The 17,620-nt window shown below is 34.1% G+C and overlaps 1 protein-coding gene across 3 annotated transcripts in view; it reads left to right on the top strand.

The window, feature by feature from the left end:
- LOC145678358 (insulin-like peptide receptor) overlaps positions 1-17,620 on the top strand; it is a 292,617-nt gene that overhangs the window by 165,746 nt on the left and 109,251 nt on the right. For all 3 annotated transcript variants that reach the window (XM_081748414.1, XM_081748417.1, XM_081748415.1), the window contains exon 3: positions 478-583. In XM_081748414.1, coding sequence (XP_081604540.1) covers positions 478-583 — 106 coding nt within the window. The remainder of the gene's footprint in view (positions 1-477; positions 584-17,620) is intronic.

Raw genomic sequence — 17,620 nt, 5'->3', positions numbered from 1 at the left:
TATATTTGAAGTCCATAGACCCAAAGAACATCATAACTATGTGACGTTACGCCAAAGATTTACTCATTTTTGAACAATATCTCTAATACATAAATAACTTAATCGTCCTGCGGTTATACCGTAATACTTATTTATTTGTCATACGATGTTTATATTTTGATGTTGCTTTTTTCCATCCTATTATTTTGAAAATCGTTAAAAGATGATAAATCAGCCATGAGTTATTTGTAGGCAAATATAGTTTTCTTCGTTCACATGTGAAAATTTTAATGTAGTAAGTTGAAAATAATGGTGATGATTCGTAATATGTAGTATTGTCCACATTTCATTTGTCGTTAAGTTTGTACATACTGTATCCTTGTTACTGTTTCAAGAAAATAATAATAATAATAATAATAATAATAATAATAATAATAATAAACTTCTGTAAGAATTTTAAAGACAATTTTTTAATGTCTCTGTGATTTTCCTTTGCAGAAAAACCAGGCTCCTAATGAATGTCCGAATACGTGTCCTGAGGATTGTCCGACGTCTCCCACCACCAAGCAGCCGCTTTGTTGGAATAAGGAGGCATGTCAGAAAAGTAAGTTTTTCAGAGTTTAACAGGCTTATGAATCCACAAACGAGTATTGTTCGTGTGTTTATAGATGTAATGGTTGACTTTCCTTTGATTATTCAAACATGTGCAGTGTTGAGAACTAGAATGGGCTATCTTCGCTTCAACCAACATTGAGATTTTGTTAGTGTGTTCTGACATACTGTATACTGTATGTATCACGTATCTTATTGAGATTTTGTTGCCTTGGTACACCTAATACTGGTGGTTTACGGTACGCTTCTTCTAACTAACCACACATGTACAATTTACCTTCTTTGAAAATCAGAGAAATCTTCCATTTTAAACGAAAAACTTATGGCTTATTGTAAACGCTAATGCATACTATACATTATCACAAAGTACACCATTAATACAAAGCAGTCACAATGAACGAATTTCAGTATTACTAACTCACAAAGATATGGGTTGCAATAGGTGAAAGTTTCCATCAATTTGATAACTATCTGTAATATAAACAGTTTATCACAGTGCAATGAAATTACAATACTATTCGCATAATTGTTAATCATTTTTATGATTGTTAGTAATTATATCTTTATTAACCTTCTGATGAAGCCCAATGGCATTGGATGAAATATAGTGAAATTGTATTTTAAAAAAAGATTGTGATACTATGTGTTTTCAATGTAGATAATACTTCAAGTAATTTTTCGTACGTTGAAGTAAATTAAACAATGTTGCTACGTTGTGAATAATATTACATAGCAGATAATATTGCAGAACACCCTGAAACGTGAAGAGGGGGAGAAAAAAGAAAGAGAGAACACCTACGCAACTTCACATAAAGTAGGTTAATCAATAATCAATATAGATTCGGTTTTTGTCTTTAATGTTATTTATTGGGTGGCTGATAGAGTTTTTGTTACCCAGGAAAACTTCTACATGTACGTATTCTAGCACCTAATATATGCGTATATCCAAAATATTTACATTCGCGACCTCACAAAGTTCCACACGTTTACATAATGTGAAAAAGGCACTTTATGCGAGTGGGTTTATCCAGCGGTCTTTTGTTTTTAAGCATTTGCCTGAAACCACCAAATCACATTGCATTTTTTCGAGATTATAGTAAAGTTGTTACTAATGTATATATATATATAATACCAAAATCATACAGAAGACAGTTAAAGTATATGTTTGGTATTACCTGTGATCATTGCAAAGGAAATCTTCAGGATTGCAATGAAAGAAATGCCCCTTTTTTTAGCTATTTACAGTAAACTTCATTGTCATTTTCATATTTTCGATCTTCATCTGTCTCATCATATCGATCAAAAAGGAAAAGATGTCGTAGTTGGACAAATACAAAGGAAAAGATAAAACGGATCATAATTTTACAAGGTGGTGGATCGGCATTGAAATTAGATACGTTACTTCAGCATCTGAGCATATATTTTATATTTGATCGTGATTTTCTTTTCCTTTTTAGGTTGTATGTTGAAACTATCGTTTCAAAGATCGAAACTTTGTGAATGAAGATGAAATGAAATTTGTGTTCTGGAATGGTACATATATTTCATTGAAATTTGTGTTCTGGAATGGTACATATCTTTCATTATTTGTTGATTATATCATCAATAAATCATCTCCAGGGCACAAAAAAGAAGAGAATAGGGAACATCAAAATTTGAGTAGGTTAGTCCTTCTCCTCTGCACCATTATATTTGAAAAGCAATACTGTTTTGTGTCATTCAAATTTACGTAGCTTAATAAATCGTAATTGAAGTATTAAATTCAGTTATATTTTCTTATACAATCTCATTTGTTTCGTCATGGAAAAAAGTCGTCGAAAATTGTGTTCTGCAAGTTATTTATTTTATTTATTTATTTCATATGATCCAGCACTGATTATTCGTCTATTTCAAAAATTTGTAAATTATTTTTCTATGATTTAATAGTTTAGGATAAAATTCAAGACCACACTTATTTGTTTTCTGTTTCTCATATTCTAAAAACAATGTTCATGATTTATGTCGTGGGTATAATGGATGTATTTCAAATCGTTGACTACAGGACCAGAGAGCTGAGAGCTGTAATAAGTATAGTAAATTCTCAATTATTTGTTCTTTCTTTCCTTTTTTCTTTTTTTGTGACAGTAAATTACGCTCTTTAAGAGAAATCTGCAAAAATAAAGGTATACAATTGTGATAAAATATTGTTTTTAAAAAAACTTTAATTACAAATAGTGAAGATGCGTTTTAACAAAAACAAAACAGTTGACAATTCTTGTGTGTTTATGTGAAAAAATAAACCAACAAACTTGTAAGTGCCGAAAACTGCTATTAAGTCATAATTATATGTGTAAGCCTCCTTATGTAAATTAATATTACTCAGAAGCCCCATATGCTGATTTGTGTCCTTTGTCGTCCATTTTGTGGATTATCCAGGGTTGCCGCACCACTCAATTTCACGGATAAACGCGAGTTTACTCTATCAACGTAATCTTCTCTCTGGATGAAGACAGCTGAAATTTTTGAGAAGGTGGCATAGTTTCTACTTTTCCTCCAAAGTATAAAGAAAATACAACTTTTCAGTTTTTATTTATTCCAAGGTACTAGCAGAAGAGGTACTAAACATTTTAATCTCATCCAGTTTTAGCTCTAAATAGGCAAATGCAACTGGAAAATAAGTATGTTTTGTGGAGATAAGAGCAATTGAAGCTTGAAATATGTACAGTATATGAAAACCTTGAGTAATGCGTATGGATAACAGTTAAGCATCTGTGTTTTAAGAAAAAAAAATCATGTATGGAGTGATTTTAATTGTCAGGTGGCAAGATACCATGTAATGAGCTTGTGAATATTTCACCGTAATTTTACAGATTTTTGTTCTGGCTTCGTTATTAAGGATCTGTGTTCAGAAATGTATATATTTGTTGTTTTTCGAAAGGACTATATTATAATATAAACTCCAGGCAATGTACCCTGCAATTCGATATTAATGTTGAAAGAGTTGGGACAGTTTCCTGCAAAACCAGTAGCCAAATGTACGTAAATTCAGGTAGGCGTATTGGTTGAATGGAAAGAAACTGTTTCGGAAAGTAAAGGGATGTTCTGTATTCTATTACATTGCCGCAACATTCGTCGAGAGTTGTATTCTGTGCTGTACGTAGCGATACGTTTGAGAAGAGAGGAAGGTAAAGCCAAGGTGTTCATGGGAAGCTGCGTTGCCTCGATGAGAAATAAGAGACGATTCGTTCCATCTTCCTTCTCCCTTTGGTTCCCTCCTCTGTCTTTTAGGACTTCAGCAGGAGGATGAGAAAAGGAGAGGGGATTGTTGTATTTTACCAGCAGAGAGCAGCAGTTGAAATGAAACTTGCAGTAGCACGTCTCGTTTTCCCGTTGGGTTTTGTGGTTTGATGCGTAGATGTGACGTCAAAAGATTCCATGTTGTCACGTGGTTCGAAGTACACAGTTTTGACCCCGGTCTTTTGCTCTTTCCGTCTCTCGTTTTTGATGGCTCGCAACGGCTGAAAGATGTAAACAGAAGTCTTTGCAATTATAGTATACGATTTTTATTGCGCCATTTTCAGAGATCTTGTTGTGACTTGAAAATTCATTTCAGATTCTGAGAATGCCATGAAGAATTGTACGTCTTGTACTTCATTTCATTGTCTTGTATACAAAGAATGTATTATGAATATTCGTACTCGCAGTACATTCACATCAATGTTAATAAGTTTTTGCATGCGTACTCTGCTGAATTGTTTCGTTAATAATTGTAGGTAATTGAATTTGACATATTTCTTTTGCTTAGCATTTAGACAGTGGTGCCCCCCCCCCTATGTCCATGACGCACCCCCCGCAATTGTCTATCCATAGGTATTCTTCCATGAAAAAAAATCTTTTCGATTAATTTTACCCCCCCCCGCCAAACATATTTATATAGATTTTTAACCCCCCCAAATATTTCAATGACGCAGTTTGCGTCATAGCCCCCCCTTGTGGGCACTCCTGATTTAGAATATTTATCATATTGTCTCTTGTTCCTTTTCCAGTACTTTACAAAAATGCACAGAGTGAAATGTGTTATCTGTCGGAATGAGCAAAAAAATTGACCTGAAGTAAATTCATGATGTTAATTTTGGATAGTTTTTCTTTTGACCTGGTGTTCTTGTCTGGTTCTTTCTACTTGTATATTGGAATCTTTTAAAATCATGGGTGTAATTTATTTATGTTACAGTGGTCTATTACATGAATGGCATTTTACCAGTTATTTGTTTGTGTACAATGCTTATATTGACTAAATTAAATGTAAATATTTTGTAAAATTGAGGTCGACATCTTACAACAGTAACATCGTATGTTTTAATTCTTTTCTATTTTATGGAAAAAGTTTCATCTAATTTTCTTGTCCGGTCTCTGTTATCTTTGTTAGGGATGTGACTGATTTGTGAACAAAATACAGAACAAAAGTTATTTACTATTGGAGTTGAGGAATATACGATATTGTTAATGGCACCTGCACAATCTTTTAGAGAGTCCATAGCCAACTACGTGTTTATACCTGATGTTATTGGTGTTTTTATAGTTGTACGGGGCTTCTTTGCTTGATGTGATGCCGCTAGAGATAGGTTGTTGTATTCGTTGAGTACATAGCTAGATTATTGTAAGTATCGCTGGTGGAAACATCAGTTATGTTTGTGTTGCGTTTTTCTTTTCTTTTTTTCTTTCTTTTTTGTGCTGGGAACGATGGTTGTATAGAACTGTACTTGGTTTGTTTTGAAGAGGAACAAATAGTGTTTTTCATTCTTTCACGCTAAGTTCCGTAGGCATCACACCTGCCTGGCTGGCTCTTTCTCTCTATTCGGTCTGCTCGGGGGGTATTTATTTTGGACAGGTAGATCTGCTGGAATTTGTTACAAAGGCACGTTAACTTGTTTTTCAGCCACAACTAGGAATTTGCTGTCAACAAACTGTGATTTAGCGCATAGACTACACAAGAATTTGCTAGAAACTTTGTATATTTAAGATATCTTGAAAATATTTATTAAGAGAAAATATATGCTAACTTACAAAATCTATCTTTAAAGTAACTCCTCGATGCTTTATTAAAATTTTATTAATAATTACAGAAAATTAGTAAATTCAAGGTGCAAATCATAAATTTAGTTTTCGTGTATTGCAAACGTCGAAATCTTTGGTTCCATTACTTAGTAGAATTCCCTAAGTTCTAAAAGTAATTTTTAGGAGAACCTGGTGATACAAGTGCTCACTCCATAATTGTAAAATCCGGGAATTTCGCAATAATACCATGTTTCAGTCGTTGAGTATGGTCACTAAGAACTACTCTGCCGTGTCGTGACAAAACGCTGTAACTTTGGCGGAGAAGTTTTGCGAAAATGAGCCGTAAAGTTTTCATTCGAAAATGTGATCTGTATCGTGTAGAACCAGTGTAACTAGGCAATAATGGTCAACCAATCAGTTTTCACCAAATTTAATCACACAACATTCATTTACGTAACATTACATGTAACCACGTGTTTCCAAAGTCAAGTTACACTGGTTCTACACGATACAGATCACATTTTCGAATGAAAACTTTAAGGCTCATTTTCGCAAAACTTCTCCGCCAAAGTTACAGCGTTTTGTCACTACACGGCAGTACTGTTACATGAGCATACAAAAGGCTCATAGTGTGATTTAAACTTAAAAGAGGCTGCTGGGAACGCATTAATAGCAGAAATGTACTTCATCTTGTTTGTTCAATATTTGAGAAAGGAATATAGGGCTACAGTTGCACGTTTTGATTCGCAGTACCTTCTAGCGAAACGATCCGGAGCAGAAGGATTTACGTAGTTGCCCCATACAGTAATATTGTAAGGATGAGTAATGTTCCAAGATGCACATACATGCAAGCCATTGGTGGTAATGTGTACATATTCCCAGTGGAGACGTCATAGTGTGGAATGTTTTCGTCCTGTTCTTAGTGCGCTCCTTTTCACACCAACAAGAGGAAGAACTATAAATAGATTTAACTGATCTTGAGCTCTTTGCTAGACAGAAATATCCTCTCAGATTCGTTGAGAAGGGGGCGTCGTCTGGGTTTAGTATTTCCGTCTCTTGCTTTTGTGTTCTGTATATACAAAAGCGCTTCTCAAGTTCACTATTATTAACTACAAAAAAACATCGATTTCTGTAAGCGTGGGTACGGATATCACTATTGTGTTGGACCTGGAACATTTTTGTAAAATATAGTAAACAGAATCTGAAGTGCATGGAGGAAGGAAACATTGAAAAAGAACACAACTTCTTGTGTAGGTCAATAACCGAAGGAGGTTTGCTTTACTAAAAACGGAGCTCAAATTTAGGGAGATACTTCAAATAACCATGGTCTTTTTTTTTTTTTTTTTTTTTTTTTTTTTAACTCGAGACATTTTTAACTGTGAAAATACTTTATTTAACCGTCCATTCTCCAAAGTGAGGTCATTGGTATCAGGCCGATGTTCTGATTTTTTTTTTTTTTTCGAAAAACTAAGCTGTCATATATATTCAATTTTTAGGAAAAAGTATTTTCATTACGTTTCATTTCATGTCATGTTATTACATTGAAATGAAAAATGATTTTATTAGTTTATAAGAATCTTTCGTAGTTGTCAATGTCAAACTAAATGTAGAATCTCGCGTTCATCGGAGAACGTTGATAGCACATTATGTCTATAAAAAAATAGAAGAAAGCATTGTTAAAGAAAAAAAATACTGAGTCCTAAACTGAACAGATCTAGAATACTGTTGGACATCATAAGAAAACTAGACACACCTCAAATAACACAAAATCGATTGAAATAGTCAAAATCTTTGTATCGGTGTATAAGATTAATTTCATTTCATTTTTGGACTTCAAAGCATAAAAATGAAACACGTCAGTATACATCGGTTGACCATGGCAAATACGGTAGTTAGTTTCAAAATTGTCGAAGCTCAGGGCCTTGATTTAGACACATCAGACAAGAGGGCAGGGTACACAGAATAGAAGGAAGATCCAGAGAATGTATAACTTAAACGTATATTTAGCGAACTGTCGCCTCAGGCGGGGAGGGGATGAAAAATTGTATCGAATATGGTTCTTATTAGAATTATGCTAGTAGCCCTTACAAGATGGGAATGTTAGTACGTACCTTACTCCACAAGATAACTCTTGAATTCTATTTTTCTAATCTAATTTTTTCTAATTCTAATAAATCCATTAACATTTTCACGGGTAATAGTGTCTATTCATTTTCATAAATATTCGTTTCGCGTAACACTACTATGCAAACTTCAAAACATTTAAGTCATGGGTTGTATAAAAATCTAGGCGAAAGTATTTAGATGTACTTAATCCTTATCAGGGATAAATGTATATCTGAAAACGTAGGGGGATGGATGACATCAACCGCCCCCCGTGCCTGTCTTGTCCCATTGTGTTTTTTAGGAAATGGGTAACGCCATAGGTAATTTTTGGAAGTGGGGTAACGGCGTCCTCCCGCGTTCCCCCTCACTTTTACCCCCTGATCTTTATTATAAACGCAAGGCCATTCATTCATAAATGGACATATCGCGAGATCCTCTTTACTGTCTTTAGCAGATTTTTCCTTTTATCCTTGCCTGTAGTGCGTTATAAATTGGCTGCTATTAGTGATTGACACAAAATAATTGGGAAAGTTATTACATGATCATCAGAAATATTCACCCCTGCTGATTAGTACAGTCCTCTGCTCATCTCTTCACTTTGACATTGGAATTTCGCTTTATCGTTTTTCGCCTATAGTTACCTTTGTGTGTATATGTTTATATTAATAATAATAATAATAATAATAATAATAATTATTTGCCTTTCGGCAGGTCTGGGAGTAATGAGGATTTTGCATTTTTATTTTTATTTTCAATTTTTAGATTTGGGCCTGGAAATGTTTCTCCCACTTTTCTCGATTTGCAGCTTCCTCTTTTAATTCCCAATATTTTCTCGTATCTTTCAAATCATCGATTGGCTGTGTTCTTCCTATTCCTCGCTTCCCTTTCATCTTTCCTTCTATGACGGTGTGAAGAAGACAATTTCTTCGCAAGATGTGTCCAATCCAATTGGCCTTTCTACGAAGGATGGTGGCTAGAAGTGTCCTCTTCTCTCCTATCTGTTTTAAAACATCTTCGTTTGTTGCTCTCTCTTTCCATTTTATAAAAGGGCAGTATGATAGAAAATATTATATCTTAAGAAATTTGATAAAATATTTGGTAGAATATATATATATTATGTAATATTCTACCTGATATTTTTTCAAGTTTCTTAAGATATAATATTTTCTATCATACTGCCCTTTTGTCTCCGTTATCGCTTCCTTTCTTCCAACAATATTCCTAGTACTTTCTCGATAGATTTCCATTCCATTCCACCAATCTGATTTCTATTATTTTTTGTTTCGAAGGTTCTAGTACTTGTTCACTGCTTTTTTTTGTGAGTGAGTGTGTGTGTGTGTGTGTGTGTGTGTGTGTGTGAGAGAGAGAGAGAGAGAGAGAGAGAGAGATTTCCTTGCTCCATCTCATACAGTACATTCTATATGAATTTGTAAAGAGTGATTAGTCAAAGATTAGTTATGTTTTTTGGATAGTATGGCATAATTGTGCCTAGAATAAGACGTTACTACTCTTACCTTTTATTACCTTTGAAAAAAAAAACAACAACTTTGAATCATTACAACTTTGATTATATAGCATTAGTATTACTAAATTATCATGAAATACAACTGCGTACGAACGATAACCCACAGTTTTTTGAGTCACAAAAATAATTGAAACTATTATTTATATATTTTTGAAAGTTTATAGTAAGCGTTGCCTTGTATTCTTTAGTAAAACATTTTTAGAAATATTTGATATAGTTTTAGTTGCATTATGCCCGTTGATTTTCTAGGAGTTCTCCCATTTCTTCGCACAACGTAATTCCATTCACACTTTCATGAACGGTAACTTCCATGGAACTTTATTCTAACGGGTATAAACTTTGGGACGAAAGATGTCATTTCATTTTTTTTTTTTTTTTTTAATTCAGCATTTGTAGTCGGAAACTGGAATAGGAAACATCGTGCATATTGTTTAATAAAAATTCAAATCTTAAATAATCTTCGTTCCTGTTTCTGTTCCAAATAAATTAGAAAATTTAGCCAGTTTAATTTGTCATAGCGTCTGTCCGAACCCTTAAAATTTTCCAAATATTTAAAAATGTGATTTTGCAGCGTAATTTACAACTGCCTCTGTAATGTTATTAATTACATTACAAGATTTCAAGTGTTAGCTCCATTAGACTTATTGGAAAAGAAACAGACAAAAATCTAACCAAAGCACTACTATTTTGAGGAGCGACAAATTGCATTAATTCTTTGATTTTGATATATATATTTAAAAAAACAAACATAGAAATCGGGATTGGAAAAGTAAATTAAATCTTTATTCATAATGGCTTTTATGAGAAATATTTTATGACTTTTAATCTGTTATGTATATATATTTGTACCTTTAAGCCTGTGAAGTTCAAAAATAAAAATGAAAAGAATATTTTAAAAGTGATCTGATATTCTTACCGGCCTTACAATGATAAATGCATTTCTATATCCATTAGATCGATATAACTCTCGAAAACAAAATTATTCTTGATTTCAAAATACAGATTTCAGTCGTACAACTGTCACATCGTTGATTGGAATGGAGTATAAGCGTCTTTTTCAGCACCAATACTATATGAGACATAGACGTACAGCTTAACGTGGGATCCGAACCACATGAGCTTCCACCGGTAGTTGAGTCTTTTTTTTTTTTTTTCAAAATATCATATTGGTGTCAGTACAAAAATAAATGTTCATCGAGTGTTATATGATGCATTGTGCAACATATATTATAAACTCAGCAGCAATAAATTACGGTGTTGCAGTGGAGTTGACTCAAGAATAAGCATTCGTTACCATCCCACTCGTCCAGTTGGTTAACCTTTCGTGCGGGACTCCCTGAATCTCTGCGTGTATCCTCTCGTCCAACATATTTGAAATATTTGTGAAGTAACTTATTGTGGAATGGAATGAAGGAGAGAAGAAAAAACTGTTATATTTCCTATGCTGTAGGTCTCCTTTTAATTTTCTGCTGTAATATTATTGTGGAATGTGTAGTCTATGTAATGACACAGTGTGTTCATCGTGTGAATGTTAGAACGTTTAAACTTGTTTTAAAAATATATTTTAATGATGAATTAAATGTAATGTTGACGTAAAAGTTTTACAAATATACACGTTGTATATTCATCCACGCGACTCTTCATAATTTCTTTTCACACGTGTGGCTCTTTTAATCTATTTGAGAATTAACTAGTTGTGAAAGCAATGTGGATTTTAAATGGACGATCTTCAGCCAATCAGATTATTAGCGAACGATACATGAGGTCACTATTTCCACATTCGACTTAATCTGATTCCCCCCACTTTAGCGTTAGTGAATCTGGAATGCGAGGCCAGTTCTGGGTTGTCGCCAAAAAGGGCCGTCTCCGAGGTAAATGCCCCAGGTTCGAGGAATGTTTCGTCATTGGTGTAGAACTTGCGTTAGCTCCGCCTGTAGAAGTCGTAAACGTCATCACGTATCATCACAAAATCTGGAAATACGATGCAACGACTTCTGTCGCTTAAATATTGTTTCGCGTATAAATAAAATACACTAAATATATGATGTAATGGTAATAATTAAAAGTACCGTACTTTAATGCTGTTGATTTCTCCGTTATATCAATATTATTTTAATTATTACGAAAATATAAGACCAGCTATATTTTTGTATACTTGCAAAATGAAAGCTCACAGTTACCAAGAATGCAAAATATTAGCACACATCAACTATATCTTACAGTGACCTGTTTAGTGTAAGAATACACAAGAATTATTCTGAGACTTCATTACAGCTCAGTGTAATGTTATGCATAATACATGAAAATAATAATAATAATAATAATAATAATAATAATAATAATAATAATAATAATAATAATGTAGATTCTTGTTTGAAAGTGCTGTAGTTTCAAATTATCGAATATCAAACTTGTCAACTTCTGGCAGGGTTACGATTCCTGGCGGAAGCTCGTCTGGTTCGGATTCCACGTTAATCAGTAGGTCTAGGTCTCATATAGCCTCGCTGCTGAACGGGACGTTAAATTCATATCATATCAAATCAAATCTGGTAGGGTTACCAGATGTCCACATTTATGGGGACATGTCCTCGTTTTTTGGGCTCTAAAAGTAGTCTGGGCCGAGTTTTTAAAAAAGAGAACGGAGAAATGTGCTCATTTTGGAGGGCGGCACAGGCAACTGCTCCAACTTCAAGATTCGTAATATATATGTAAATAATTGTTAATGTTAACATCGTGTACGTGGGTTTACTGAAGTATCTCCCATTTCCTCCCACTTTTGTCATTTTACCACTATCATACATCAGCATTATGTTCACTGGTTGAGAAACATGTATTTAAAAAAAAATAATATTACGTGATAAGTTCTTTGCAAAAAATTTGTTCCATCTTTTACAATATGGATTTGTTACGATTATAGGATGTACTGTCAAAGTGTGACAATCATCCGGAAGAACACTTTGAGGTGTTGACAGAATTATCCACATTACCTCAATTATTTCAGCCTCATCACTAGGGATACAACGGCTCGAGAAAAACTGTTTTGCATGGAAAATTTGGGTTTTGTTAAATATTTCAATTTTAGTGGAGAGATAATAGTACGGTCGACGTTTGTTTTCCCATTATAAATAATTACTGCATTTTGAAAAAAGAAATTCGTGAAAAAATTCAAGAATAAAAAAAATTGGTCATTTCATAGGTAAGAGAAAATGTAAATCGTGGAAGCAGTGGATTTTCTTTTGTTTATAGAGATTAACTTTAAACGACAGAAATGTTTTAGTGGAAAGTTTAATAATGTTAGCAATAACTGTTCTGAAAGCGTAGTAGATTTCGTGGAACAGTATTATTTAAAATATATGAGTAAACTAGAACTTCATTGTGACTACATATAATATTTATTGAGGCTGTTAAAATTGGAGGGATATAACGTTTAAATGACCATCTTACTTTAAAAATCTTGACACGATATAACAGTAGAAAAAAGAGTGATGTAAATAATGATGTTAAACTAATGTCGTGCCAAAAATAACCATTTCATGGCTTTAATTTTGTAAACTGAAATCTGTGAAAGTCCTAGAACGGCAAACAAGATGTAAGCAAGATTTTGTATGAAAGCAAAAATGGTTTTGTGTGTATTTCTTGGTTTACAGTACGTTATCATTGCCTGCCAGCTTGAATTTAGGCAACCAGTAAAACGCATATATCAGAATGTGTAATTTTCAGGTATTTGATAAAATGTTTAGGCAACCAAAACAACACTTGAGATATGTGGGTTGCATAAATTACGCTTGCAGGTAACGCCTGGAGTGTCAGTTAAGGAAAAAATAATGAAGTCAGTCAGCACTGGATTTAATATGGGACTGACAAATACTGAATGTTGTAATTGAACTTTAGTAATTTATAGAATCTACCAGCACAAGGGAGCAAAAGCGGTACTTGAACAAACAAGTCATAAAAAATCATAAAAGCAAAAATTTCCGGTTTTTCACACAAAAAGCCTTCTTTTTATGGCAAAAACCTCCATCCTAATAAGACTACTTTTTAAAGCATCTCTCTGTCTTCATCACCATAAGTGTTCTTAACATCGCATGCAGTTACTTGGAGCAAATTGAAAGGTTTCTATGTTCTTCGGCCCTGAATGACGTATGAGTTACCTATTTTAATACTATTCATAAAACCTCCCTTCCAAACACTTACTCGTTAAATATCCTGTTTTACGTATGTTGTATTTTTCATTCCACTCACTCACTCACATCATCACTCCAATCGCTATTGAAACCAGTGGTGCTTGGGGTGCAAGATGTCTCGAATTCATTAGGGAGGTTGGAAGACTCATTTCTTGTGTTTCCGGCGAAGTTCGCTCTACATCTTATCTAATACAGCGTGGTAACGTCTCGTCAGTCCTTGGCACTTTACCTCCTGGAAAGGAACTGGATGAGGTGTTTATACTCTGATAAGAATAGTTTTATATATATTAGTTCCTGGACAATAGTTTTTCTTTGACCTTATAATTATATATATTTAAATTTTATTTTATAAATAGAATACAATCGAACTATTTGCAAGTTTTGGCAAAACATACAGTAAATCAGTAAGTGCGAGTATTTTGAACTTACTGTAATAGTGTATCGAATAAGACCAAAGGTGCCCGAACTTATGAGATCGACGCTCATGAGTTCGGAACTCACATTCACTAGACCTCACCCTCAAACTCACGAGATTGAATAAGCGCGTGTTTCAGGTGATTTCGGAGTGATGATGTGAGTGTGAAGTCGAGTGAGCGTGAGGTCCAAAAGTTGTTTTGAGCGTGAGGTCGAGTGAGCGTAATGTCGAAATGTGTTGAGAGTGTGAGCGAGTGAGCATGATGTCGGAAAGATGTTTTGAGCTTGTGTTTGACTGAGCATGAGGTCACAATGATTTTGTGAGCGTGAGGTTGAAAAGATGTTGCAAGTGTGAGGTCGAAATGATGTCGTGAGCGTGAGTTTGAGTGAGGTTAGTCCAAAGTGGACATCTTTGGGAAAGACTGTAAATTTATCAGAACTTTTGTAATAGTGTAGTCATTGCTAAACATACTCACTTTTGTAGACAATTGAATTGATTGAGTTAGCCCTTTTGCGTTGGATGATAAAAATAATAACACATTAGACCAAGCCTTCCATTTCATTTTGCCAGTCCAAATATTAAAATGAAATTTCATAAATAAATAAATAAAAAGCTGATAAGAAACATATGTCCGTAGAAAAGTATATCAACTTTAGATTTATGGTAAGAAGATTGTTAGCTAATATACATATATGTGTATTTTATCAGTGCATTTATTTTTGTTTTGTTTGTAGACAGTATTTGCCATTAGTGTGAGATTTGTAAATAAGTTACTTTAAAAAATGTTGAAAATTTATTTATTCTTTATTTTCGTACTTTTGAGATGGGTTTAAAGAAAGAAAGAAAGAGCCGAGAGCGATGAATTGGTATAACTGTAGTTTTAATTATCTTTATGTAGTACTATCAGTAAACGATTAATGATATATTAGAATAAATATTTTCTAATTGTCCGTAGATGGTTGATATACAAGGGCGCCCTTCAGGGGGCGCTCGCCCCCCTCTAGAGGAAATTGTTCTTCAGAATATCGAAAACCCAATAGAATGTTTACATTAGTTACAACAAAATTTGAAACTATATTTGAAAGTCGCTATCTTGCCCCCCTTGGAAACCACAACATGGACGCCCTTGTTGATATATATAATATACATTCTTGGCTTCGTACCTTCTTAGCACTGTTTCTCATGGTAATCCTATTGTAAATAGTTACATTATATCTGGAAACTTACAAACCAAAAAAAAAACTTTTTTTTTTGGCTTCTAGAATTACGTACAGTAGTTCCAGTAGTTGTACAGTAACGTACAGTAGCGCTAGTATCACTAACAACGTCCCATGCTTCAGAGAGTACACAATAAAACAACAGTCACGAGTCGCACTGAACTACTATTGTGTTTTTCAGATGTAAAGCATCACGGGCAGTAGCCAATGCTGTGCGATATTCCGCGCGGTGTTGCCGGATTTCGGACTCCCCTTTCCCTTCTCGCTCTTCCTCTAGTTGAGATTATTACACATACATTTGCAACATTATTCACAATGTAAATATACTATTCCAGCAAACTCAAAGATTTTGGCTGTGTACCCTAGAAGTATATATAGCAACTGAATAACCTACCTATCAACTTATTCCAGTGGAACTGCTAAACGTTCGTCTTCAACACTACTTTCACTATCGTCTATGTCAATTAATATTTCGCCTTTGTCTGAATCTGACTCTTGTAAATTTTTTATTATGAGTTCCAAAAATTGTAAACACAAAAAATAATTCTTCGAGCTTCACTTCGTAGCACTTTTTTTTTTTTTTTTTTTTTTTTTTTTAAGAAAATTCCGCACTTGTACTCGGTTTCCTTAAAGACATTGTCAACTATAATTTTGGAGAACAAATGAACTACCTTGAAACAAAGCAACCTAGACACTGATGAATTCTGTTTATGCTAGAAGGAGAGAAGTTGCGTTCCTACACACACAATCAGCTCCTTTGCTTCCATGTCTGTTCCTATAATAACATACTCTTATACTTGATGTAGGTCTCACAACAACAATCCATCTGATTCGTAAGCAACACGATATGGTCGAGTTTGTTTTGGGTTACAATAATTTATGACACCACTCAGACGCCTGGTGCTTTTGCATCCCTGCTAGAGGAATAAAGAAGGAGTACGTAATTGGCCACACATACGTAAGGTATTGAAACGAAGAAAAAAAAATCATACTGCGTTTCTTCTGTCGAATAAGGAAGAATCTTGCATGAAGGCAATTTCAAAACAATATTACGAATGTTCCATACCTTCTGTTCTTCCACATGAGCTCCCGCCAGGAATCGAATATATATATATATATATATATATATATATATAATATGAATCAAATTGCAGAGGCTTGTTATTTAATTCGATCGCTTACTATTCTCAAGGGTGTAGAAACGGGGGAAAAGAGGGCCTTGACTTTCCAAACTATTTCCAGCCCCGAAATGAGGTTCATCTAGTATATGTTTAGTAAACTTATTTAATAGTTAATGCAAATTAGGAACGTTTATAATAAAATAAGATTTTTAAAAAAAGAAAAAAGAAAACATCATCAGTTTCTGTACCTAATTACAAGGACGCTGATTTCTCTGTAAATTGGGGTGTGTGCATTCAGATGCAGAAAGCATATATGATGATTTTAAGACAAATTGCATTCAAATTATGCCTAATATTGCACATTTACAAATAAAATGAGGGGCCCTGGCTCCCTCAGTCCCCCCAGGATCTCTCACTACTATATTATTGCATAATAATATCTGAGTTGATATTTTTTCGAGTTTTTTCCTTTTAGTATTTTAACCTACATAAACACAAAGTCGGATAAACAGACTGCTAGAAACAGCATTTGTTTTTTTATGAATAGCTTATTGATTTATCTCTTACAATCCACTTTTCAACTTCAGTACTGTCAAGATCCGTCTTTTGTTAAGGTAGCATCGAGAAAACATAATATGTGTATAGTATACATGGTGAGTTAAAATGCTTTCATATTCTGAAAGAGGTCATTTGTTCTGTTTTTAATGTGTGAAAAGCTTTCCTCCCCCTGATAGTAATGTTCCCCTAGAACAACCTGTTGGTTACACCCCTGATTATCCTTTAATAAAAGTTGAGTTCCATTTCCAAATCGAAGAAAAATCCACTGGAAATTAGACGGGACTCAACGCTCGTTTTACTAATATTGTTTTATATGGAAACCTTTCAAAGCGTGTATCATGACAACCAGTTGTCATAAAAAGATGTAGTTTTCATGTATGTGTTCGTAATTCTTTTCTCTACTTCGTAAAGTGAGCAGTTAATGTGCTAATACAATATTTCTAATAAGCGCCTCTGCTATTGTCAAGATTCGCAGTAGCGCGAGAAGTCAGCGTGCAGAACTGCTTGTCGCGAATTGTCAACACCGCTCAAAGCCAATTGGACGCCGCGTAAAGCCAACTCAAGGCCATGCCGCTTCTCATCTGAAATCTGCTGTACTTCGTGTGGGTTCACCGGAGTAGAGCAGTGTCGGTTCTGGCCAGCGCATTCACTACACTTCTCATTGGTAATGTGTTGTTACTCCTTTCAGGGGGGAAGTAAGTCCATGGGAAATGCATATTAAGTTATGAGCTGAGCATTTGAAAAAAAAAAAAAAAAAAGAACCAATGTTAAATTTCCAGGAGTACTGCGATGTTATGCACTAAATGCGAAATATTTTAACACTGAATTAATTACAAGTCCAGTTCTCTACAATACAAACTAGCATAAAA

The sequence above is a fragment of the Thermobia domestica genome, chromosome 2 (assembly GCF_964235325.1).
Source record: "Thermobia domestica chromosome 2, izTheDome1.hap1.1, whole genome shotgun sequence".
NCBI classification, from domain to species: Eukaryota; Metazoa; Arthropoda; class Insecta; order Zygentoma; family Lepismatidae; genus Thermobia; species Thermobia domestica.
Note: the sequence above shows the minus strand (reverse complement) of the source record. Positions and strands in the feature narration are given on the sequence as shown.